At 46.3% G+C, this 26,846-nt stretch overlaps 1 protein-coding gene across 5 annotated transcripts in view; it reads left to right on the plus strand.

Annotated features, from left to right (window-relative positions):
* Window positions 1-26,846, plus strand: part of CARD11 (caspase recruitment domain family member 11) — a 70,147-nt gene that overhangs the window by 2,972 nt on the left and 40,329 nt on the right. For all 5 annotated transcript variants that reach the window (XM_061569685.1, XM_061569681.1, XM_061569686.1 and 2 more), the window contains 12 exons: window positions 6,224-6,769; window positions 10,597-10,734; window positions 11,750-12,075; window positions 12,636-12,815; window positions 16,769-16,921; window positions 17,715-17,840; window positions 18,533-18,733; window positions 19,957-20,112; window positions 20,898-20,967; window positions 21,774-21,862; window positions 22,622-22,755; window positions 23,252-23,430. In XM_061569685.1, coding sequence (XP_061425669.1) covers window positions 6,238-6,769; window positions 10,597-10,734; window positions 11,750-12,075; window positions 12,636-12,815; window positions 16,769-16,921; window positions 17,715-17,840; window positions 18,533-18,733; window positions 19,957-20,112; window positions 20,898-20,967; window positions 21,774-21,862; window positions 22,622-22,755; window positions 23,252-23,430 — 2,284 coding nt within the window. In that variant the 5' untranslated portion in view covers window positions 6,224-6,237. The remainder of the gene's footprint in view (window positions 1-6,223; window positions 6,770-10,596; window positions 10,735-11,749; window positions 12,076-12,635; window positions 12,816-16,768; window positions 16,922-17,714; window positions 17,841-18,532; window positions 18,734-19,956; window positions 20,113-20,897; window positions 20,968-21,773; window positions 21,863-22,621; window positions 22,756-23,251; window positions 23,431-26,846) is intronic.

Raw genomic sequence — 26,846 nt, forward strand, 5'->3', positions numbered from 1 at the left:
CGATTCGTGATAAATGGCTAAATATAGAGCATGCCAAGTTGTGTGAGGCTGGTGTGACTTGGCACTTGGTCAGATCCACTCCCAAGATAAAAACAAAGTCAGCTCGTACAGTGCACTGAACATATTTCAGCAATACAAAAACAATTTTTTTCAGGACAACTTCCTTTGTGACACACAGAGCTATAACACAAACATTAACACGTGCAACTGGCACACTTGCGTATATTTGTGTCGGTGATAACGTGGGGCTATTTGTCTTCCGGTAATATCAGTCGTGTTCAATATGCTCTAAGGTACATCGTGGCACATAGGCCTGCTGGATTTATAAGACGGATCAAAGCAGTACTTGATGGCAGGTTGCTCAACTGGCAAACAGGAAAACAGTACGGAACTGCATTTTATGATTTTTTTTTCGATTTAAAGTTTTCGTGACTGCAGGGATTCATCTTCTTGGTTCTTTCGGTAAAGTCACGTAGAATGGAAATAATAAACTAAAGGGTAAAACATATACAAAATAATAAAAATGAAACATACAAATAATTATTTTATTATATAAATAATTATTTTATTATATAAAATAATTATTTTATTATGTTTTAGTTTTATTATTTTATTATTTCCATTCTACTTGACTTTACCGAAAGTACCAAGAAGATGCATTTTATGAGTTGGAGAAATGCAGCGTTCAAAGCAATGCGCACTTATTCGCTGACACTTCAGGCTTTGCTGCAACGTCACGTGGTAGGCAGTCCCGATTTAGTATTGCGAATTGGACACAATCACTGGCATTTGAAAATAAATGTAATTTATATACGTGCACTGTATTGTAATCATATGATAACGTGTCCTGCGTGTGTTACCTGTGGTAGTGCGAAACCGATTTTCGTCTTGCTTCCCTTCTGGATGATTTTAAAATTAAAACGTAGCAGGATGCAGAAGCAACTGCTTGTGCTGCCCTAATTAGTGTCCCAATTTATTTCAATATTGCATCAGAAATCTAAAGTTTTTCTTTCTGAGAACTCTAAAAGAAGGATTCTGGGTTATATTCAATTGGCACATTATTTAGCCAGTGGTAAAATGGTGATGTGGTTTTATTGCAAACATGGCTGAGTGGGAAACGTACATTAACCTGATGAAAAATGAGAATGTTTTACCATTTCTGGCAATAAAACAGGTAATAAGATGTCAAACATCAAAATGGATACCTTTTTCAAGGCATCAAGTCTGCATTAACCACACATACTTGTGGAAAAAAACATGCAAACAAACATGCATTGATATATATTATATATTTCTTGATATATGCAGACTTGATGCCAAATAATGCCATATGCATATAGTATGTATATATATATTCATTATATATTATCAAAGCATGTTTTGTCACAAGTATGTGTGGTTAATGCAGACTCGATGCCAAATAATATAAGAAATGTATATATAATAGACACAAATGTGTCTACAACAATTGACAAACATTATTTTATGTAAATAGTGATGTAACAGCTCTTGTAATGGCTCTGGCCAGGTGGGTCCACTACTTTTCATTCCGATATTTGGAGCTATGCACTTTGTAAATCTCGATTGAAAACTCATTTCTTTAGAACTGCTTTTTGTGTTTAGTTTGTTGTCCTTCCCCTGCAAGCCGGATTAGCACGGTTGGTTACGTACGGTGCGAAAGAAGTTCAAAATGCATCGAGTACATCTTAATAAACAGCCGTTTCTCTGCATACTCAAAACCAAGATATCTTTCTGCCTGGCACAGCTTGTCCGAGGCCCTCCTAGGTTTGATTAGAGGTCTCTCGTCAGCAGGGGCGATTTCTTCATTAGGGCGATTGGGCGACGCACCACCAATGTCATTGAACCACAGAGTCACGCTAGCCGTCACTGTACCTCTGGATATAGTCCAATCAGCGTCATGTTACGTTCTGTGGAGTACCGCCTCTTTTTGGGCGATTTCCCTCCGGCTGAGAATCGCCCCGAGTGGCCCCATAGACTTACATTCAAAGACGTTTTTTTTCGACCGGGGGGCGCTCCAATGCATTCTCTATGGCTTCCGGGAGGGCTCGCCCTAACGTGCTTACGTCATCATACGTGCTTACGTCATCATACGTAAGCACGTTTCATCCAACAATATAATTTGTGGCCACCTAGTGGAATCTTTAATAAAATAAACTTGAGTGGTTTGTTTTAATAGTGAGTATAGAAACAAACAAGATGTATTGTAAGAGTCACTTTATTTTTCACTAATATTAAAGAAGTGAAGTTGCCTTTACATGCTTAAGCTGTTAATTTATCCATTGCATGGGTGGACCTTATCCTTATCAATCATCCAGACATTTGCCCCCCCTGAGAGATTTTGCAGGAGCCGCCACTGCTCGTCAGATTGAAAGCCTCCTGGCATTATGCTTGAAAATCCCCTGCTAAATGAAAATGCCTTGCCCGAGAAACATTGCAAGCTTTTTCACATCGAGTCAAATAGGCAATACTGCCATGCAGAGTCATTTGTTTACCAAATTAAATCCTCTTCCTATCAAACTACCATCCTTCCCCCTTGAACCTTTGATGTTTAAATTAGTTTAAGGAAGCATTGTTTCACAAGTGGATTGAAACTCGAGTCTACTGGCTGGGCCCTCTTCTCCAGTGCGTGCAGTGCCTTTTTGAAAACACGGCACAGACTTGGATGTTTTACCATCATTCCTTGATATGCAAATGCCACATGATCAATTTATTTTCCTACAGTGCTTAATCTCAGCCAGTTGTTGACGCTTTGAATACACTCGTGATGAAGTTATGAAATCGACATTCGAGTTGTAAATTTTGAGGATATATGTTCATGTGATTAATGTTGGTAAGTAAATGAATGCATTCTAGTCAGAGATCAGTGAGGTTAAAGTACGCTGTGGTCCGTTTGTCACTTGTTTTATACTTTAAATTATGTTGTTAACTGGCTCCCATAGACAACTAAAATTTCCCGTTGCACAAGCTCGCCTGCTTAGATTTATACATTTGTATATATTGCACAAGAGACAATAAAACTAAATGATGGTCTCTGTTGTAAAACAAAAACCCCACTAATGAAGTGAAATTAAGGAGGCACAAAAGACACACACCATATAGGCTACGTCTACTAATGCACGATGCTTTGCATGCTACATTGTAGGCACGATATTATTCATCTGGAGAGAAAACAATGCTGATGTGGGAAAGGATCAGTTCGCTGTTGAGTGAGGAGAGCGAGGAGAGATGCTGGCACGTGGAAAGTCTCACTTTGAGCGACTGTGTGGGCGGGATGTTAGTGGTTTTCGTACAGTGCTTATATAGAAATGCGGACGTGAGCGTGAATACAGCTGGCAGTGTCGATATTTATATAGAGGAGATCTTACATGTGTTGACGCCACTTCCCTCTCTACCCTGAAATGTACCGAGTTGAGGGCTTTAACGTGTAGTCGTAGGCTTTCGCGAACAATATTATCGTGCCAACAATGACACTCGGGTGATTTTGATAACGTTGAGGGTTTTTTTTTTTGCAAAACTAGTTACTTCTTGCAAAGATAAATTATAGGATCTATTGAGATTGAGAGAAATATAGTTTTTACCGTTCTGATTGTTTTAGGCTTAGTGCTGCCTGGAAGCGTATTATTAAGTAATACACTGTTTAATTGCATGCCTAATACAGGTCGCCATACGTCGATGGTGATTAACTGTGAGCAGGCATGGTGTGCATAAATTATGTATGTTGATTAACTGTGAAAAACCCAAACAACAATAGTTAACCATTGTAATTTATATGACTACATTAAACCCCCCCCCCCCCCAGCCTGCACCTGATTGGCTGGCAAGTGATGACATCACATTAAGATCGAAACAGGAGGAATATTTATCTACAATTCTGGCTGTCGCCTGACGAAGCTGTAATTAACAGTGAAACGGCATGGTTACTTTAATTGTAAATGTTGTAGTGGGTTTACTCTCCAACACACCGGTGTGCTGAACTAGTAACTAATTGGCATGTTTTTCGTTTACGTGACAAACCTTACTAATTAGCTGTGTCGGGTGGTGGTGGTTTTAACGACAAATTTATATTTCCACGATCTAACCCAAAACACCTATTATGACAACGTGTTAAACTCTTGATTCCCCCCCCCCCCCTCCCACATTAACACACTACAAACACTTTACACTATTTTTGGGCCAAACAGTTCAAAGTGGAGCCACCCGAAATGTGTTGAGACTCCACGAGGCCCTGCCGGTAAATCACTTATTCAGCATCGTCTCGCTACTTTAGTTATCTCACGCAGTTTGAGACCCGCACACTTGTTCAACTAATTGTACGAGGCCGTTTCGGCTGTCAATGCAGAAATACTGTGTTTATATTTTACAGGATATGTTGAAATTAATCCTAATGATGCAAATGAATCATGATGATGCATTGTGCAATCCGCAATCTTGCTGCGGATTTGATAATGAATCATCACGACCCATAGGCAGATGTGCCCGTAGGTGTTTCTGCACATTTCGTCATTTCTGTGGTCGTCACGCGCATTGGAATTACTTTTGTTTTTCTTCACGGCAGAAGTATCAGCAACCTTTCACCCGACCCTCCCTCTTTTTTTTATCCAGGTTTGGGACTGGTTCAGATATACACTGGTCTGTGGGACCCCTGAGGCAGAGTTTATTTGAAAATAACAGCACCATAATTGTTCTGGTTCAATTAACTTTTTTTTTATCTAGCTCTCTTAACATCCCCCACTTACTACAGTGATTTTGGCTGTAACGGTTCCACCTGAAGACGGAAGCTTGTGTTGCCTCCGAAACGTCGTGATTTAATGGAGTTGTTTTCATTTATTTTATTTTTTACCTACGTGACTTTTCCGAAAAAATCAAAGAGTATGAATCCTTGCAGTCCCGAAAGCTTCAAATCTAGAATCTCTTAACATCAATAAAGTCTTCTCGGAATGCTTTGTTTCAATTTGTATGAATGCTCAACAATTAGGATTATGCAACACATGTACTGTAGTTTAAAAGAACAAAGTAAGGTGATGCAGCCCAGGAAATATAATTCACATTTTAAATGTGGATTTACTCTCCAACACACCGGTGTGCTGTACTAGTGACAATTGGCATGTTCTGTTTACTTGACAAACCTTACGAATTGGCTGTCGGGTGGTGGTGGGGTTTAACGACACATTTATGCGATCTAACCCAACAAAAACAACCTGTATGGACAATTATTTAAAGTAAGACCGGTTTCTAAAATCGGGAAATAACGCGGTAAAAATAAGATGTATACCGCTCGCCTGACGCATTTGCACCAGGGTTACGCAAACTGCAGATGTTGAGCGCTTAAGAGGTGATCGTGATGAACCATTTGCATTTCAGCCACATTTGCGGCCAATGCATTCATGAAGTCTGACAGTGCCGCAGTTCATCTCAATCTCTCTCAAGCTCGCAATCTTTGGAGCTTGCTCGATCTTCGAGGCACACCGAACCAAATAGGTTTTTTTGTGTGGGCACTTCATCCAGCAGTGGATTGACCATGGTTGATGATGATTTATTTGTGTGTGTGTGTGCGCGCGCGAGTGTCTCTTTCTCAAATGATACGTCACGACGGGAACGGACTTGGTGCCATGATGAAAATGTGGAATTTTCACAACCGGCCCTGTCGCCCCCCCCATCAACATTCGCGACTCAATTCGAATCGCAGACGCGGGAGGCTCGGGTTGAATTACCCACCCGGGCGAGAAACCGGCTCCGCGAGTTCACTTCGAGGGTCTGGGTGTGACGTTTTATCTGGCAGTCGGTACGCGTGTGTGTCTGTCTTTAATTGGCAATTGTTAGTCAGGATGGCTGTCTGTTTGTCCATCGATTTCATGCTTTTATTTGGATTTCTGTGTCTGCGTACTGTGTTCATTTCGATGTGTACAGTCCGGCTCCGATCAGCAGGGTTGGCTTCGTACGGTGTGAGAGAAGTTCACCATACATACCTACTATGTCGTTGTTTTATGTCGACGTGTTTGTCAGTTCATCATTTTATTTAATTGCTTTCGCCTGTTGGTCGATTCCAAAATGCCACAACGCACCAGGGACTTTGCTGCTGTACACCGATCTTTGACGTGTACGCATCAGAGCGCTTTTGGTAAGTGATGGGACGCACCTTGAGTTTGCATTGACCGTATGTTGTGTGTGTCTCTCTCTCTGTCTCTCTTTTTTTTCTGACCAGTACATTTATTAGGGATGCTGAAGACTGGCAATTGCACACCTAAGGAACGCATGGCCGGAAGCGAACCAACTCAAGGTGGAGTTACCATGGCGAGCAACGCTAGGGGAGGGATATTTGGGGTACACTTAGGTGGCGGGATACTTGGCAGAGGAGCGGTGCGAGGACGGATTCGTCGGGAAACCCTCTCCACTGGCGAGATGGCCGGCAGGACCGCCGCTAGTGGCGTGAACGTTCGGGAATACATTTCTACCGGTGGGATGGCCGGAGGGGCGGGTGGTCTCGGAAGAGCAGGCGGCCCCTTGGGCGGAGGGATGGAAGGGATGGTGGAGGATACGTCCGCGGCGGAGATGCTCGGTGCCGACTTGCGGGAGGAGGAGCTGGAGGCGCACCTGTGGGATGAGGTGGAGAACCACCGCATGCGTCTCACGAGCGTCATCGACCCCGCACGGCTCACGCCGTACCTGCGCCAGTGCCGCGTCATCGACGGGCAGGACGAGGACGAGGTGCTCAACTCGCTGAGCCTCTCCACGCGCTCGCGCCGCGTTGGTACGTACGTACGTGTGTGTGTGTGTGTATGTACGTTGAACTTCTTTCGCGCCGTACGTAGCCAACCGTGCTAAATGGATGTGCGGGGGAAGTAGAACAACACAAAAATAAGTTATAAAGAAATGAGCTTTAAATCTAGATTTAAAAGTGCGTAGCTCCAGTCGCTTCCTAATATCGGAAGGAAGTGTTCCAGACGGCCACAGAAGCGCATCTGAAAGCACGCGATGCAGTAACTCTACTTTGTTCGATGGATGACAGGAGTTCGCAGGATATTTATGCTCCTTGACGAGGTCAGCAACGTGTGTATGTACATGTGTATGTATGCAAGTTAAACAATACAAACACAATACACATATCAGAGCATTTATAGCTTGGGGTGAGCAGCTATATCATGCGAAATGCTCCGATACGTGGCTTGTCTTTGTTTTGTTCGCCTTTTGGCGTTCTGTGGTCTAACACTGGTAGTGAGACTCGGCCATAAAGAAGGTTTTAGGTGTAGGCCAATCAGTTTTAAAGACATTGCCTATATTATCAGAGTGTTTATTGTTTGCATTCTGACCACAAGTATTGTGGTTAATGCAGACATGATTCCTTGTAAAAGGTTTCAGTTTGGTGTTTTCCCATCTTACCACCTGTTTTGTTGCCAGAAAAAAGGGGAAAATCTATTCTCATATCAGGGTAAAACCTCTTCTTATTTTTCATACTTTGATACGGGCAATAAGGTCCCATGACAAACCACCTGAGTTTGATTCTTAGATATGACAAACATCAGTGAGAGGTGCTATTTGAATTGGTCCAGGGATCACCTCCCTCCAACACACTGATCAGGATGGTGAAGTATGGTCAAATAACCGCAATGACAAAAATGGGTGTCATTTCTGGCAACAGTGAATTAAAAACACCGTACTGTAGTCTATTCTAAACAAAAAGTGGTCGTGGGCGGTGGTGTAATGTTTGGTACGCTGCAATGAAATCCCGAGCCTGGTGGATTGCAATCCTTGCCACACACAACACCAACGGAATTGTCATCAGAACCCCGAAAATTAGGAACTAGTAATTTGGTCATTTCAGCAATAAGGAAACAAGTCCAGCTGGGCATGCTACGGTGCTACTGGCCACAAAGTGCACTGTTGTACTTTACTGGCCTGAACATATTCTTTGGTTCTTTCGGCAAAGTCACCTAGATGGAAAAAATGAAAGTAAATAAAGAAAAAATTAAAAACTACGACGTTTCGATCATGACCCAAGCAATCGTCCCTCTGATGATGATCGCTGGTGTTGTGATCGAAACGTCATAGTTTATTTTATTTACTTTTAGTTTTTCTATCTATGTGACTTTACTGAAAGAACCAAGGAATATGAATTCCTGCAGTCACAAAAGTTTTAAGTCAAAATTTGCTGTGCGGTGTATATATTTTATCCTTGATAAGACAAATACATGAAATAGCATCAGTTTTTACCGGGGTTATATATAAAGGCAAACGACAGCACCGACTGCGACAGTATGACTAACAAGTTATATTTACCCTCGTTTCACATGTCATAAATTACACTTATTTAGTTTTGCCCCCTAACTCTTGTAGCCCCCTCTTCTCTGTGGCAACATCACGTGCTTTTGGCCACACCAAATGCCTGGAGAAGCCACTTGTGTGTTCGTGCTGTCGTGCAATGTGAGCAAAGGGCCAGATGGCAGTGCAGGTAGGCTACCAAATGAATTTAATTGAAAATGAAGAGAAACGTAGCCTGTGCAATCTGCTTATTGGATCACAAACACTCTCTTCTCCTGAAGGGGAAATAACAACCATGTTTTGAACCAGCACCACTCTCATCAGGATGTAACTAACAATAACTTCAATCAATAGCAAGCTCTTTAGGCCTCAACGGCATCTGTTTGCAAATATTTCATTTACCCTTTCTATCCCGTATGTCCCGTTTACATTTAATGGTTATGGCATTTTATTGTTCGTTGTGTTTGACCGTGCTTTGTCACTATCTTTGGGACCTAAGGGTTGCTAATTGGCTCATGTAAACCTTCCACATGAAGGTGAAGCTGTAAATAGTGTCCACGTCTAGAGAATATGGTGGAGAAGAAAAAAAACTTGTAATCATAGCAAACACATTGTCTCCTGCTTAGAGAGCAGGCCTCTTCCTAAACTCACCACAATGTGGCTATTGGGTCAGGTCAACATTGCAATATTGCTCTTAATGGCCCTTTTAAATGATGTCTTTTTATGTTCATATAACCTATCCGACTGCCTTTGTTCATTACAAATCGCATTACGCAAAATAGATAATCGCATCCCCCTATCTCAAGATTGAAAGACTCCGACAGTCTCCCGCAATCTGCAAGTGGGTTTCTCAAGGTTGAGTGCTTAGTCCACACTTGTTCACCCTGAAATCTGACCCACTAAAAATTATGCTTCCATGCCTTGGACATGAATTTACTATTCTGTTTGCTCGTCCTAGGACGGAAGCTGAAATATTAAAGATATACATTTAGGTTTTCTTATGTGATTCACCCACTCATGATTATTAATGATGGGGGGGGGCTCTTTTGCAGTGACGTTACGCACTGCTGGGAATATTGATTTACCGTCACTTTCTGTAAAGAAACGTCATATTTGAAGCGACTTTGCGTAATCAATTATTTAATTCAGCTCGACCTTCCTCTGCGTTAGTGTAAACATCCACCCACTCGTGAATATTAATGAGGGGGGGTGGGCCTCATGTGGAGTGACGTCACACGGGGGGGGGGGGGCTCGTGGAGTGACGTCAAGCGCGGGACACACACACATTCCTGGCTTATTATAGTAGTAATACAAGCCTGTTCCATCAGTACCTGATGGCCAACCACCATTGCAACTGGATTTTTTTTCAGTGGAATGAGACTTTGCTCAGTCTCCTGTGAAATGAAAGTGAAACTAATCATTTAATTTTTCACAGGCCTCGGTCCTCAATACCTGTACAATTCACTTTGTGGGACTGACCATCAAACAACATTTTAAATCTGAGAAATATCAGGCTTCATTCCAACCTGAATTTTAATATTAATATATTTTAAAGTTTTTGAAATGAGTTGCACTTCTTTATCAGAAGCACGTGCTTCTCTTTATGCACTCACCGCTCACTTGTCATACCCACCGTCATGCCAGTTATCGATAATGGAGATGTGGCTTAAAAAAAAAACGCTCATACCACAACTTTCAATAGTCTAGACCCAGACTTCCATATGTCCTTCTGCTTTATTGTAAACGAGTCGCTCGCGTTACCACTGACCTCCATTCTCAGTTTGGCTACCTTCCACGATCATTACAGGTTGTTCCACTCTGGTCTAAGTTTGTCTTAAAAGTGTTTATTAAGTATCTGCAATTGAAGATTGTTCTGCTTAAATCAGTCTTTATCCCTTGCGATCCAAGATGTGGCACTAAAGTCCTTTGTCTCACGCCAAGACTCATCATGAGATTAGGATTGAAATTCCTTCGTCCCTAAAACTTCTCCAATCTGGAACAATCTGGAAAATCACCAATTAATAATGTCTGTTTACTCCTGTAGGTATGTACAGTATGTATGCTGAACTTCTGTCGCACCGTACATAGGCAACCATGCTGATCCCGATTGGTGTTGTAACCCACAGCTTGCAGGGTGGTGAACTTCCTGGTGGTGCGTGGCTCAATTTGGGATGATATTTAGCATTCTTACAAATAGCTCCGTCAACGTTGCCCAGGCACGCAGCTGATTCTTTTTCTGGTGTTTGCTCCCCCCCCCACCACTACCTGCCCCCCCCCCCTCGCCCCCACCCCGTTGTCCTCGCTCTCTCCGCCACGCAGGAGTGCTGCTCGACATCCTGCGCTCGCGTGGCACGCGTGGCCACGTGGCGTTCCTCGAGAGCCTGGAGCTGCACTATGCCGAGCTCTACAAGCAGCTCACGGGCAACGAGCCCACGCGCCGCTTCTCCACCATCATCGGTGAGCAGGGGTCGCATGTGCTGGGCGCATCCCCCACTGAACTTGCTTACAGAGGTTCCCGGTTGTCTCTCGACACGGCAGTTGCGTGCATGTCAGAATCGGTATATGTATTTGTACTGGAGGAATACGATGAGCCGATGGAGCTCTCTTTCACAAATGGTCCAGTCGGGGCACTGTGTCAGAATATTACAAGAACAAACTATGCAAAAACACAATCGGAGTGAAAAGTACAGCGAAGGTAAACAAATCACTTGAAGAAATATTTACAAATGAAACTAAACAATTTTAATCTTGGCAGGTAAAGCCCACTGAGCTATTAGCTTACTTTTCAGAAGTGATCTGGCCACAAATCATAACTCAACAAAGTGGCTTATCATGTGAAAATGTATAGGAACAAAATAATGTAAATAATCTAAATGCGAATATGTATGATGAGCTTCTTTCGCACCATACGTAGCCAACCATGCTAATCTGAGGTGAGGGGGAAGGACAACAAACTAAAGACAAAAAACAGTTCTGAAGAAATTAGTTTTCAATCTAGATTTAAAAGTGAATAGCTCCAGTGCCTTCTAAATATCGGAAGCAAGAGCGTTCCAAACGGCCGCAGGAGCGCATCCGAAAGCACGCGGTGCAGTGGCCGGGCAGCCATTGAACAAAGACTGTTGCAGAAGTATGAAAAAAGTCGAATCAATGGGGCAAGCTTCTTAAATCGCCCGCCGTATTAATGGGTACATTGCAGTCGATCGGCAAGGTCACGTACGAAGGGGTAAAATGTGGGTATGCCCAACCTTTCCAAAAAGCCTGTCCAGCCTGTAAGACTAGGCCCAAATGCCCTCGAGGGGCTCTCGAGAGCTCCCTCAAGCGGTGCGCCCTCCCCACCAGCAGCGGTGCGTGCAAAGCAATCGCAGGGCTACACCTTTGACCCCCCTTTTGCCTGCACCTCCGCTGCGAGTGGCGGCTTTTCTCGAACATGGCCGGGCCACACCGAATCGGACTTCTGTCCGCGCCTTCGCAGGTGTGGAGGGCCAGGACGGGCTGCTGCACTTCCTCATGGCCGAGGTGATGCGCCAGCAGCTGCAGCTCGCCGAGGGCAAGCAGCAGCGCGCCGAGCTGCACGAGCGCGCCTCCCGCCTCGAGACGGATGGCCGCCGGCTGGCGCTGCAGAACCGCGAGCTGCAGGCCTACAAGGACCGCTTCGGACGCATGAAGGAGGAGAGGAACGGCTACAACGACGAGCTCATCAAGGTGAAGGACGAGAACTACACGCTCGCCATGAAGTACGCGCAGCTCAGCGAGGAGAAGAACATGGCCGTCATCCGCTCGCGTGACCTGCAGCTCGAGGTGAGAGCTCCCGGGTTCACCGTCCCCCCCCACACCCTACCCTGAGTCGTGCTGTGGATAGATTGGGCCCCGTCACAGGAATGTGGCAGTTACACCACTGACAGGCACAGGACCAACTTAAAAGCAGAGCCAGTGTTAAGGTCACCCAGACCACCATTGCGAATGCCATACACCGACCGTAATGGGCCACTTGAGGTTCAGTGTCATTACCAAAGAGAGGCAGCCCCATAATGTTTGTGGGACTGGAGGGGGTTGAGCCCCTCTGCCGTGGACGTATAATGAGTGCGAATTCTCATCGTCAAGTCAAATCTGCTTTGACAATATTCACGTCGAGGACGGGAGCTCGAACAGAACGCGTGATCGACGTAAGAAGCAGATCGTATCGTGACTCCCCTCATTCTGTTTAACGTTCAACACTTCGTTTTAAAAGAATTTTGTTTAAATTAACACTGACCGTGTTGTGGCCCCCACCTGAGTTTTTTTGAACGTCCTACAGAGGGCGAAATGAAGCAAGGGACTCAGAAATTAATCCGTGTGAGCTGTGTGCCGCGCCGCCACAGATCGACCAGCTCAAGCACAGCCTGAACAAGGCGGAGGAGGAGTATGCGCTGGAACGCCGCGCATCTTTGCGGCTGCAGCACGACATGGAGGCGAACCCGGGCCGAGAGCGGCTGGTGGAATTGGAGCGGACGAACATGGCGCTGAGCACCAAGGTGGCCGAGATGCAGGTGCTGCTGCAGGTACGTGCAGGAGCGCCCTTGCCCATGTGTGCACGTGTGTGTGTGTGTGTGCGTGCGCGCTGGAGTGTGTCGCGCCCATCGCCTGTGTGTGTGTGAAGGATGTCCTGTGTGTCAGCGCGGTAATAAAGGTTGTGAAGCTTAAACCTTTTCCATTGCGAGACGACTGCACATTGCCGGGTGGGTCCCATTTACCGCTGAATCTCCGAACGCGTAAGCGGTTCGGCGTTAATTTTATTTAGAGAGGCGTTGCAGCGCTGTTTTTAAAGTGACTGTATTCACCGCAGCGAACCGGAGCGACATGACCACACTCTGATAGCTGGCGTCCAACTGTGCCACACGCCCTCCCGCATGGCCTTGTGGCAGCCTCGGTACCGATTAAGTTTTATTACACGTACGTCATTGGAATGGGAAAGGGTTAATCTGTCGGTATTATAAACTGGCCAGGTAGCTTGGTGCTAGTTTGAGCGGCCTGCAACTGGAAGTTTACGCGTTCAAATCCTGGTTGGCGGTTGGCTCAGCCCACCATTCCTCTGAGGTCAATAAAATATGTATCACTTTGTGGGGAATTCAACGGTGGTTGGCCCATGGACAGACACGTCCCCGGCATAGGAATTTCCACCATCGACTGAGCGCTGAAAACAGAAGATGAGTGCCACCTCAATATTCATTTGAGCAAGAAATCACTTGACCTTTTACTGGACAGTTTGTCCTTCTACGTGATTCAACAGGAATGCTGCCATGGTGTAAAGGGTAACGACACTTGACTTCCAATCCAGAGGGTCACTGCTTTGAACTCCCAGCATGGTGGTTGAAATGATAGGGCGAGTTTATTGAATCCGTCTGCCGCTGCCCACCCAGCAGTACAAATGGCATGTGGTGGGGTGAAGAGTGGGTACTCCCACCTGTCCCGAGATGTCTGGCAAGCGGGGAAGAGTAGACCAAAGTTCTCGCCTCGACGGATCCTTGAACTTCCTCCAGGTGGAGGATTTTCTGTGAGGAGTGGCGTGAGTAATTGCAGGGCTGCACCTTTACCTTTATGTGCTTAAAATAACTGTGTATATTCATGGTTGCGATTGATTTCAACGAGAATCAAATCCCATTTTGCTTAATTTTCGTCGTTTAAGTAGCTTCTCGATACCAATTGTAAATGATCGGCTCTCACACGCACGCATTCCAAGTGAAGGAGTCGATCTCAATCGAGGAATTTGGCCAGATTGTTATCATCTTGATCTTGATAACAATCTGTTATCATCTTGATAACAATCTGGCGAAATTCGTATCGTTAACAACCTTTGCAATTGCATCGAATTGCTACATTTGGTTGTAAGAATAGTTTTTTTTCTCACTAGTGATTTGAAATAATAACAATAATAATTGGAACATCATTAGCACACGTGGCAATTACATTTGTTCGGCCGTGTCGGGCAAGTGGCGTGTCTTCGCGGCATCAAATAGGCCAGATTGTTGTGTGGACCCTACCCAAAAATCAACAATGAATCGTAATATTAGCTGTGCAAACCCACGTGTTTAAGTTAATCGGCATCAGGTTCCTGCATCTAATTTGTGTTGGCGTGACTTCCTGCTCGCTGCGGTGGGTATGGTGTGGAAGGACGAAAATGGTGAAATTGGGTAGCTTTTTTAAATCCAGGGACTGGCTCGTCTTACGAACGAGTTAGGTTCCAGAGGTCTGTTCGTAAGTCTATTTGTTCGTAAGTCCAACTACTCCTGTCGATTCCAAACAAGTTGTACGGTATGGACATTAAACACGGGGAAAGGCTTTAAGAGTTGTATAATCGCCAGTAGATCTCGATGCCACTGGTTCTTGATGTTCTTCAGATGTCGATGCCACTGGTTCTTCATGTGACATCTACATGACATACGGACAGGTTTGTTTGTATATCTCTGAAAGTTAATACGTTGAATGTTCATAATTAGAGGAGTTCCTGTATATATATATATATATATTTAATTCACATGCTTTTTGTTAATTGTCCAAAACAGGTTTGGCCAAAAAAAATGGCTTTTTGTATAAATTTCCCTTTGAAAGCCAATGAACCTTTTCACTCCCATTCCTCTACTCCATTTACCAGATTCACACGGTCGTATCTATGGCAGGCGCAACTCAAGGGCTGGTTTTATACTGCCGATGACACACGATCGTTTGCCATTAAGCTATTTGCTTTCTTTCAGTGAAAGCTTATTCTGTTCTTGCGGTTGATGACAATATGTTCAGGAGATAAAATCCAATCTCGAGGCTGCTGCAGGGAGTATTTGTGTAGTTGTGCTATTTCTCTGAAATGCACACTGCTGCTGTAGCTTTACTGTATGGTCTGTAGGTTGTGTTACATGGCCGCAATTGTGCTACATCTCGTCCTTCATTTTCCATCTATGGAGCAGATGTGTGCATACCTATCAGCACTGTTTACCCATATTCTTGTACAAGGAAATTGAGTTTTCAGGACCATACAGTGTACAGCCGTTTCAATACGGGCTTTGTAGGATGAACGTTGAGGTTTATAAGGGCACTGGGTGACCAATAAGGTCTGAATTGGTCTAATAAGGTAGGCACTGATAAGGGGTTGACAGGTATGTGTGTGAAGGTGGCACATACGGCGTATAATGCTTTCCTGTATAATTAGGTAACTTTTTTACATTGGTAAAAAAAAACTATCTACAACAAAACTACATTGTTCAACTTATAAGTAAGCAAATGCTTAAATTGAAATAAAACACAGTGGATTTGGAACAAACGTACAGTAAAAACCCCTCAACGATTGTGATTGGTTCAAGAAACTGTTTGTAAAGTGATTTGGTCATTAAGCGAGTATAGGAAATACACGTTAAAGGCTTAATTTTGACCTTAAAGCTTTCGTGACTGCAGGAATTCATATTCTTTGGTTCTATCGGTAAAGTCACGTAGATAGAAAATGAAATAAAATAATAATAATAAATTATATCCACGTGACTTTACCGAAAGAAGGCTTACTTCTTCCGATGGCATCGAAAGTAACCCTTTTTCACCAAAAAACGTACTGTATAATATTTAAACAATGGATATTAACACACAAAGATACGAACAACTTTATAAACACATAATAGTAAAATTAACAAGTTCATCAATGCATTACTTAACATTTACTGTACCCACAACAGCCTGTCGTTAACAGGGGAATGGTCAGTAAGCGAAAACACATTGGGCTTTATGGAGGCACTACACTACACATTGGGCTCTATGGAGGCCTGTCGTTAGGCGATTAGTCGTTAAGAGGGGTGCTCGTTCAGAGTAGTTCTACTGTAGAAAACAAGACGTCCCACGACGCGCCAACATCTCTGCCGCGCCGGCGGTCTTCCCGCGGTTGCATTACCGCCGCGTGCCATTCACCGTGACGTCTGACCTTCCTTTGCCTCATGTCGGGAGCGACCATTTCAGTTGCTGCGGAAGCATGTGAAGCAAAACGTCAGACAGGGTGCCAGAACAATACGCAGCACGAGAAGCCGTGCGTCGGCAGTGCATACAATTTACCCCCCCCCCCCCCCCCCACGATGTCAGAAGATCTTTCTTTATAGAGACGACCTTTGCCGGGGTGAAAAGTATTTTATTCTGATGAACAAAATAAGAATATACTTTACCCTTTCTGGCAATAAAACAGGAGGCGTTATGATGTTGGAACACCAAATAGATACCTTGTGCGAAGAATCAAGTCTGCATTAACCGCACGTACTTGTGGTGAACATGCAAACGAACGTGCTGTGGTAATATATGTCATTGTCTTTTAAACTGATTGGCATACTCCAGACCACCTTCTTTGTGGCCTCGTCTCAGTAGTGTCAGAACGGAGAACACCAAAGGCGAACGGTCCAAAGGCAATGCAAGTACCAGAGCATTTATAGCTTGGGTTGAGCAGTTATTAAGCAGTCAATCTCTTGTATCCGGCCCATCTTGGTGGTTCCAGTCCCGTAGCCAGGGTTCGCCGGACTCGGATCAGGCCATGCTGGACATCTTGGAGACAGATCGTCGTGAGGCGCTGGAGGAGCGCCACGACCTGGTGAACAAAATCTTCTCCCTGCGCGAGGAGATGCGGCAAGCCGAGGAGCTGCGAGATAAGGTGACGACGATGCGATCATCGCCGTGGCGCGTCGGCGATGTTTTAAATGTTTAATCGCGTGGGAAATCGTGAGGTGGGGAATGTAGGCATGATAAGTTTAGAGGTGATTCTCACTTGGTTTGCTTGGCTTGATGTCCTCATCTGCATCTTGTGTTTTGCAGATCGGCGGATGATTGTCCTGGTGTGTTCTCAGTGTTGTGATGATGATCGTGATAGTGATTGGTTTCATGTACTCAAGTGTAAACTGTGCAATATTATGATAATGGCTATGATTTTATTGTAATTGGCATCATGATGATATTATCAGCACACCTTTTACCGTGACTTTAAATGTGAAGATATTGCTCATGAAAAGGTATTGTGGTGATAACGGAGCAGCCAATAACTATTTAATTTTTCACGTTTTGTCTAACTAGAAAAGCAGGAGCTTCCTGCCACGTTTTTGCAGTTGAGGGTGACAGTCGCTGTTTCCACATTTAAGTGGTTTCCGGGTATTTATTTTTCTCTTTCTAAATTTGGATCATGATACCGGCGCACACAATAGCCTTACTGTTCATCGAACGGCATCGCAGGATCGTTTTTACATCCACCGTGAAGCAGATTGGCCCATAAGATATGCGCGATGTGAACGCAGCATTAACGAGCATGGCCCGGCGGACTAGAACCGCGAGCAGCCTCGGCAAAGGGCGGCGAGCGTGCCGCCGTTTGGGCCGCGTCCGCTGTCCCCCTAAACGTTCGCATCGCCCCCCCCCCCCGCCCCCCCCTGCGCCTCCTCTCCGCTCGCCGTGCTCAGTACCTGGAGGAGAAGCAGGACCTGGAGCTGCGCTGCAGCACGCTTCTCAAGGACTGCGAGATGTACAAGCACCGCATCGGCACCGTGCTGCAGCAGCTGGAGGAGGTGGAGCGGGAGCGCGATCAGGTGAGGTGCTCCACAGTGGCGAGGTGTTAACTACCTCGCCTGGTACGCAGGAGGTCGTGGGTTCGATCCCGACCCTGACACCTGCTGCTGTATATTTGGAGTTTGCGTCTCTCATCATCATCACGGTGGCTAGGAGATGTGAACTACCTCGCCTGGTGTGCAGGAGGTCGTGGGTTCGATCCCGACCCTGACACCTGCTGCTGTATATTTGGAGTTTGCATGTTCTTCCCGTGGTTTCGTGGATTTTTATTTGGGCCCTCTGGTTTTTCCCTCCACATTTAGAATCAACGTCACGCGTTTCGAGTATTTGCCTGCTATACATTTCCACATGATAAGCTACTTCATTGAGCTATCGTTTGTGGCCAGGTCGTTTCTGAAAAAGAACTTAGAAAACAAGAATGGACACTTCCTCTTATGACATGACACCATTAGTACAATTCCGATCAAATTTGAGCAAAATTACAAAAACTATTTATAAAAAATTCAACGTTCTTCATGCCACTGTTGCAATACACAAGGTCTCGCTTTGTTCTATAAAAGTTGCATTTCCCGTAACGTGCACGTTACATTTTCTATTCAAGTTTTTCACAAACTCGCGGTTTAGGCAAAAAGAGTGCCTCTTGAAAGTACATCAGTTTTCCCACACACAGTAGCAAAACATTGCAATGCGCCCCCCTCCCCCCTCGTCTCAGGCGTTCACCTTGCGGGACGAGTCTCAGCGACAGTACTCGCAGAGCCTCCTGGACAAGGACAAGAACCGCAAGCAGATCCGCGAGCTGGAGGAGAAGAACTACGAGCTGCAGATCGCGCAAGTGCGGAGCGACGGCGAGGTGCTGCTGCTCACGGCGCGGCTGCACAAGGCGACCAACGTCGCCGACTCCACCAGGGACCTCGTGAGTGGCACGTGGCACCGGGGGCGGGGCGGGGGGTGCACAGGGAGGCACGCGAATTATGTCAACGAGAGAAAAGGAAAGCGGCCACACGCGGAAAAGGGAGCTCTTGGAGAAGAGCCCCTGCAGAGAGGGTAGCATTCGTACTCGTGTGTGCCCTTAGCCCGGACGTCTTTATTTGAGGGGCTATTGCTGCGTTGTTATCTTTGGTGGTCTGGAACTCTTTTGTTGTTGTTGTTTTTGCTGCCTTGCCCAAGCTTGTTGAATATGTCTTTTATGCAAGTCATTAATTTATTATTCATTTATATCCAGTGGCTTGCTTACCATTTTATCTATTTTGCACTCTGAACGTTTGTTGTATTGTTTGCTGCTGTGACATGCTGAAACCACCCACACTGGACATCTGTGAAAAAGAGCTTCTTAGCTCAGTGGATTCTCTCCTCCTGTCTAAGTAAAGAATGAGCAGTATTTTACACTGCACAGGACCTGGCTGCTGTGGTGAACCGATTAACACTGCTGGCTGGACGCGGAGGGGGCGGGGTATATAAGAAACCTGGCAATTGTGTTCACTGCTACACCAGGCAATTGGGATCCGCAACCCGTGGAGTCCAGTGCGCTCATCATTACACAACGGCACGCCAGTAAGGAAAATAAATTCTAGACCGGTGGTTAACCTTATCCAGCTGGCCAACCAGCAATGAAAATAGCCTTCACAGCACACTGACGCTGACACCACTCATAACTGTACCTCTAGTGGTTTGCATAAGCCCGTTTAAATATATGTTTTGTGTTTTTTATTTAGACCTTGACAGCACACAGGAATGTAGAGGGGCACACATGAACACACAGAAGCACGTGGAACAGTAGAATGTGTGGAAAAGCGCAGCTTAGTGGCAAGATAGGTGGAGATGAGGTTTGGGGCGGACACATCACGTATGGCAAGTAATCTGTAAAATATACATCCAGGTTTCTGTTTGTAAGCCTCGATCGTTGCGTATCCGGTCTGTCATCAAGGCGGTAACCACTGGGTGGTAGTAGGGTCTACTAGCAGGGTCATCCCCAGCTTCCAGCGCGTGGCCGCTTCCCTGACTGACGTCCTGGAGGTTGGCGGCCGCCTGGGGAGACGCAGCGACAAAGCCGACCGCACGCGAGCGCCACCCTTGCGTATTGAAGCTGAGAAGTCTTCTTAGCTGTGCCCTCTGTCCACCTCCCCCCCACCTACCCAGCAAACGCTGCCCGCGCGGCTGAACCCGCACACGATCGAGCAGTTCTGGCAAGCGAGCGATGGCAAGAGCGGCAAGAGCTCGGAGGAGTCGACGAGCGAGAGCGATGGCAGCTCGAGCAAAAAAAAGCATCCCCCAGTCCGGCAGAAGATTGTCAAGGTGGGATGAGGCGGCGGTGGGGGGGGGGGGGGGGGGGGAGAACGCCTGCGTTGGTGCGTTGGTTAGCGGTCTTTTTTTATTGCACGCATTTATGGTTTCACAAGAGCCCAACACCACAAAGCATGAACTGTAACGAGAAGGGGGGTGGAGCAGGACACAGAAACTCAGCGGACAAAAGACCAAACTCGGTACTCCTGGGGGTTGTAGGGGAGGGGAGAAAATTGTGCTCACGGCCCCACCCAGGTAGGTTCTTGTTTGGAAGGAGGTGGGGAGAGGAATAAAAGTGAGGGGGTAGAAGGGGCGGAGTGGGGTGGGAGGTGGCGGTGGTGCCGATTGCGGTGGCTTTGTTGCCAAGTAGCTCTTTTAAGATTGGTATTTGCCACGTCGATTTTCAGTGCGCGAATCGGTCCCATATTACGGGAGTCGGCCCTCTACTCGGAAAGGCATTGTGAATGGGAAAAACTCGCAACAGTCAAACTTCCCATCAGCTGTTAAGTAAACGGATGCGGGCTCTGGGACAAGGCGATCGTAAACTGAATGGTGGCAATTGTGGGAAATTGCCCACACTCGATAGCAGTTGGAATTCACGATCATTCTGCACAATCCATACACTTGTCGTCTTGACGCTCCCGTAAGTTGTGATTTATAATAATGTCGAGTTTGTTCTGGTTTAATGACGACGACAGTTCCAAAGTTGCGACGTCAGTAGGGGGCCATTTATTGATTGTGGTTGTTTGTTTTTTGCGGTGCACAGTCTATAACAATGCCATTCTTGTGTCTGACAGAAGCAGCGAGTCAAGGTTATAAAGCAACGAACTCTGCCCTCGCAGTCAAACCTCGGCAAGCCAGAGTGTGGTGAGTGTACTTTCAATGTCTAATTTAAGCGCTTATTTAATGAGCTGATGTCTGGTGAAGTTACGCAGATTTAAATGTAAGAGAAGCAGCCAAGGTATTTTATTATGGAATCTTCTGCGTAAGTGTTTCTTTGTAAGTAATTAAATATTAAATTGTTAACTACGGTAACCTGTCAATTAAATACACTCATTATATACTTGGGAAGTAAAGGACATTCTGGGAAACGAATTCAAGAGTACGATGGCATGGCTTTATCTTCTCATTGCCATGCTCAGAGCCATGTGGATTAACTTACTCAGCATTTTACATCATTGACAACCTGTGCACTGTTATTCAAAATCTTCGATAGGAAATTTTACTCTGTCAGTCAGGTCAAATAAAGCAGTATCAAACATTTCTTGTACATTTGATGTCCAATTGTCCTTTTCCATCTTCCTCAATTAACAGCTGTCTCTAGTAACATCACTAACTTATCTTTAGTCTTTGTCTTCTTTCAGACTGGTGGGAAAAAAAATTCTCGTCATAGTCGGTCATGCCTTCATTTGTGTCAGCGTAGTCTGACTCATTGTGGCTGATGATGTTTATTCACACATTTAGTCTTTGTTGACCAAAAAAACCGTTGAACGTCTTCATCACTCGCTCCTTTGACAAAATGAACACTGGTGCACCAACCACGTCGGTCTCGGTGCATGCCATGCCATGCCACGCTCGGCTGTGCTTCACCTCCGATTAGCACGGTTGGCTATGTACGGAGCGAAAGAAGTTCAACACACACCGACATGCTGCGCTTTGCCACACACTCACAGAGGCCACTGGAACGCCGGGAGAGGAGAACGGAGATTCGGCCAACAGTGGCGACGATGACTGCGACGACACACAAGACACGCACAACATGGTGAGCACTCCTCTCCGCCCGCCGCATGTGCTGACGGGGCAGATCGTGCTCTGACGACGGACGGATGGACGAGTGAACGGACCGTGGGATATGCGACGTATGGATAGCGATTTAGGCAGGCGGTGGCGGCGGAAGGCTACGCACGTGGCCTGTAAGCCAGCACTGTGGAGGCAGCGAGGGTTGGTGGACCGCACAATGATGCGAAACTTCACTTCCCGTGGGCGTCAAGGTGCCATAGCCCTGGCTCGCCCGGAGATAGCAGTAAAGCTTAAATGTGGACTCCACCTATTCCGATGGTATGGGACCGTGGTTTCTTTTTCTTCTGGGTACTCTGGTACGATCTTAATACAATGCAGGACAGTTGGCAATTGTTGGCACCATCTCACCGAGTGGCTGCATTCCTGCTTGCTTGCGGTTCCTCGCACCGAGCCATCCTGTCTCTCTCTCTCTCTCTTCGAGGGCGAGTGAATAGTAATAGAATGGCAAGCGTCATTTAAGTGACGATTATGGTAGTAATTACATAAACGATGACGGTGAAGATAATAACAAAGGACAAACGCGGTGTTGATGATGCCATTGGTCGTGAAGGGCTACTTGTTAAATTAGATAACAACGCTACCCGTGATGATGACGGCGGAGGTGGTGGTGGTGGCGAAGAATAACCTCTCGTCTAAAGACGCAGACGCGTGGTGTACGTGCTAAGTGAAGGCATGCTGGGAAATCAGCTCGAGGGTGCTTCATTGTTTTCGACCGCCTTAGTTTTTCTCACGAATGGCCAACGACGAGCAACGGGACCGCTTCAACAGCGTCATGTCGACCGAAGTGGAGCCGCCGGGACAGGAGTCCATCAAGAGCCGCGTGCAGGAGTACAAGAAGAGGCCCATGCCAAGGAGGTGGCAGTCGCACTCACGCTCACGCTAATACTCGCTCACACCCGCACTCACGCTCACACTCGCTCACACTCGCACACTCGCACTCACGCTCGCTCATGCTCGCTCTCACGCTCACACGATCGCTCACACGATCGCTCACACTCGCACACACGATCAAGCTCCTATTGTTGCACCACCATTCTTCCTTTGCCGCTGGCTTATGATGTGTTATTGGCAAGAGCACGCCGTCTAAATTATGGGGCCCTACTGATGAGACAAAACTGGTCCAGAGTTTGCTCACATGAACAAATGCGACTGGACACAATATTGGTCTGGAAAGCCATTAGACTGATAGAAAAAATATATTCGTATGTGGAATCACAGAATTCAGTTTTGCTTACAGCCGCACAATTATTTACAACAACACAAAACCGAGTGGGTAAACTATCGTGTCTCCACCGGTGACACCGCAAACCGGGCCTTGCCTCCCAATCCTCTTCCTGCCGTCCCACCTCAGGAGCTCCACCGTGTCCGAGAACAACGTGAGGGAGGAGGACGAGGACTCGCTTTGTCTCGGCGGAGTCGACACCGCAGCAGGGGACGCGTGCAGCTATCCCCACAACCCGCTGACCCCGCTGACGCCGCTGACCCCGCTGACCCCCCTGAGCCCACTGTGCCGGACCTACGTCGCTAACGGTAACTGGTCCCAGCCCAGAGCCGCGTGCACCGTCGGAGGACCCGTCGTTACGGTGGCCCCTCTCTCTCTCTCTTCCTCCACCTCCCTGTGGCCAATTCCATTTTCAGTCATTCTCCCTCCTGGCACCCCTCTCCTTGCAATCAACTTTATCTGTACATTGAGCAACACTGCAACATAGACTCAACACTGCCCATAGACTCAACACTGCACCATAGACTCAACACTGCACCATAGACTCAACACTGCACCATAGACTCAACACTGCACCATAGACTCAACACTGCACCATAGACTCAACACTGCACCATAGACTCAACACTGCCCATAGACTCAACACTGCACCATAGACTCAACACTGCACCATAGACTCAACACTGCACCATAGACTCAACACTGCACCATAGACTCAACACTGCACCATAGACTCAACACTGCACCATAGACTCAACACTGCACCATAGACTCAACACTGCACCATAGACTCAACACTGCACCATAGACTCAACACTGCACCATAGACTCAACACTGCACCATAGACTCAACACTGCCCATAGACTCAACACTGCACCATAGACTCACACTGCACCATAGACTCAACACTGCACCATAGACTCACACTGCACATAGACTCACACGGCACCATAGACTCAACACTGCACCATAGACTCAACACTGCAACCATAGACTCAACACTGCACCATAGACTCAACACTGCAACCATAGACTCAACACTGCACCATAGACTCAACACTGCACCATAGACTCAACACTGCACCATAGACTCAACACTGCACCATAGACTCAACACTGCACCATAGACTCAACACTGCACCATAGACTCAACACTGCACCATAGACTCAACACTGCACCATAGACTCAACACTGCACCATAGACTCAACACTGCACCATAGACTCAACACTGCACCATAGACTCAACACTGCACCATAGACTCAACACTGCACCATAGACTCAACACTGCACCATAGACTCAACACTGCAATAGACTCAACACTGCACCATAGACTCAACACTGCACCATAGACTCAACACTGCACCATAGACTCAACACTGCACCATAGACTCAACACTGCACCATAGACTCAACACTGCACCATAGACTCAACACTGCACCATAGACTCAACACTGCACCATAGACTCAACACTGCACCATAGACTCAACACTGCACCATAGACTCAACACTGCACCATAGACTCAACAACACTGCACCATAGACTCAACACTGCACCATAGACTCAACACTGCACCATAGACTCAACACTGCACCATAGACTCAACACTGCACCATAGACTCAACACTGCACCATAGACTCAACACTGCACCATAGACTCAACACTGCACCATAGACTCAACACTGCACCATAGACTCAACACTGCACCATAGACTCAACACTGCACCATAGACTCAACACTGCACCATAGACTCAAACACTGCACCATAGACTCAACACTGCAACCATAGACTCACACTAGCACCATAGACTCAACACTGCACCATAGACTCAACACTGCACCATAGACTCAACACTGCACCATAGACTCAACACTGCACATAGACTCAACACTGCACCATAGACTCAACACTGCACCATAGACTCAACACTGCACCATAGACTCAACACTGCATCATAGACTCAACACTGCACCATAGACTCAACACTGCACCATAGACTCAACACTGCACCATAGACTCAACACTGCACCATAGACTCAACACTGCACCATAGACTCAACACTGCACCATAGACTCAACACTGCACCATAGACTCAACACTGCAACCATAGACTCAACACTGCACCATAGACTCAACACTGCACCATAGACCAACACTGCACCATAGACTCAACACTGCACCATAGACTCAACACTGCCCATAGACTCAACACTGCACCATAGACTCAACACTGCACCATAGACTCCAACACTGCACCATAGACTCAACACTGCACCATAGACTCAACACTGCACCATAGACTCAACACTGCACCATAGACTCAACACTGCACCATAGACTCAACACTGCACCATAGACTCAACACTGCACATAGACTCAACACTGCACCATAGACTCAACACTGCACCATAGACTCAACACTGCACCATAGACTCAACACTGCACCATAGACTCAACACTGCACCATAGACTCAACACTGCCCATAGACTCAACACTGCACCATAGACTCAACACTGCACCATAGACTCAACACTGCACCATAGACTCAACACTGCACCATAGACTCAACACTGCACCATAGACTCAACACTGCACCATAGACTCAACACTGCACCATAGACTCAACACTGCACATAGACTCAACACTGCACCATAGACTCCACTGCACCATAGACTCAACACTGCACCATAGACTCAACACTGCACCATACTCAACACTGCACCATAGACTCAACACTGCACCATAGACTCAACACTGCACCATAGACTCAACACTGCACCATAGACTCAACACTGCACCATAGACTCAACACTGCCCATAGACTCAACACTGCACCATAGACTCAACACTGCACCATAGACTCAACACTGCACCATAGACTCAACACTGCACCATAGACTCAACACTGCACCATAGACTCAACCTGCACCATAGACTCAACACTGCACCATAGACTCAACACTGCACCATAGACTCAACACTGCACCATAGACTCAACACTGCACCATAGACTCAACACTGCACCATAGACTCACACTGCACCATAGACTCAACACTGCACCATAGACTCAACACTGCACCATAGACTCAACACTGCACCATAGACTCAACACTGCACCATAGACTCAACACTGCACCATAGACTCAACACTGCACCATAGACTCAACACTGCACCATAGACTCAACACTGCACCATAGACTCAACACTGCACCATAGACTCAACACTGCACCATAGACTCAACACTGCACCATAGACTCAACACTGCACCATAGACTCAACACTGCACCATAGACTCAACACTGCACCATAGACTCAACACTGCAACATAGACTCAGCATTGCACCATAGACTCAACACTGCACCATAGACTCAACACTGCCCTAGACTAACACTGCCCATAGACTCAACACTGCACCATAGACTCAACACTGCACCATAGACTAAACACTGCACCATAGACTCAACACTGCACCATAGACTCAACACTGCACCATAGACTCAACACTGCACCATAGACTCAACACTGCACCATAGACTCAACACTGCACCATAGACTCAACACTGCAACCATAGACTCAACACTGCACCATAGCTCAACACTGCCACCATAGACTCACACTGCAACATAGACTCACACTGCACCATAGACTAACAACTGCAACATAGACTCAACACTGCCCATAACTCAACACTGCACCATAGACCTCTAA

Source organism: Lethenteron reissneri, chromosome 44 (genome assembly GCF_015708825.2).
Source record: "Lethenteron reissneri isolate LAM-NWPU_2019-01 chromosome 44, ASM1570882v1, whole genome shotgun sequence".
In the NCBI taxonomy this organism is placed as follows: domain Eukaryota; kingdom Metazoa; phylum Chordata; class Hyperoartia; order Petromyzontiformes; family Petromyzontidae; genus Lethenteron; species Lethenteron reissneri.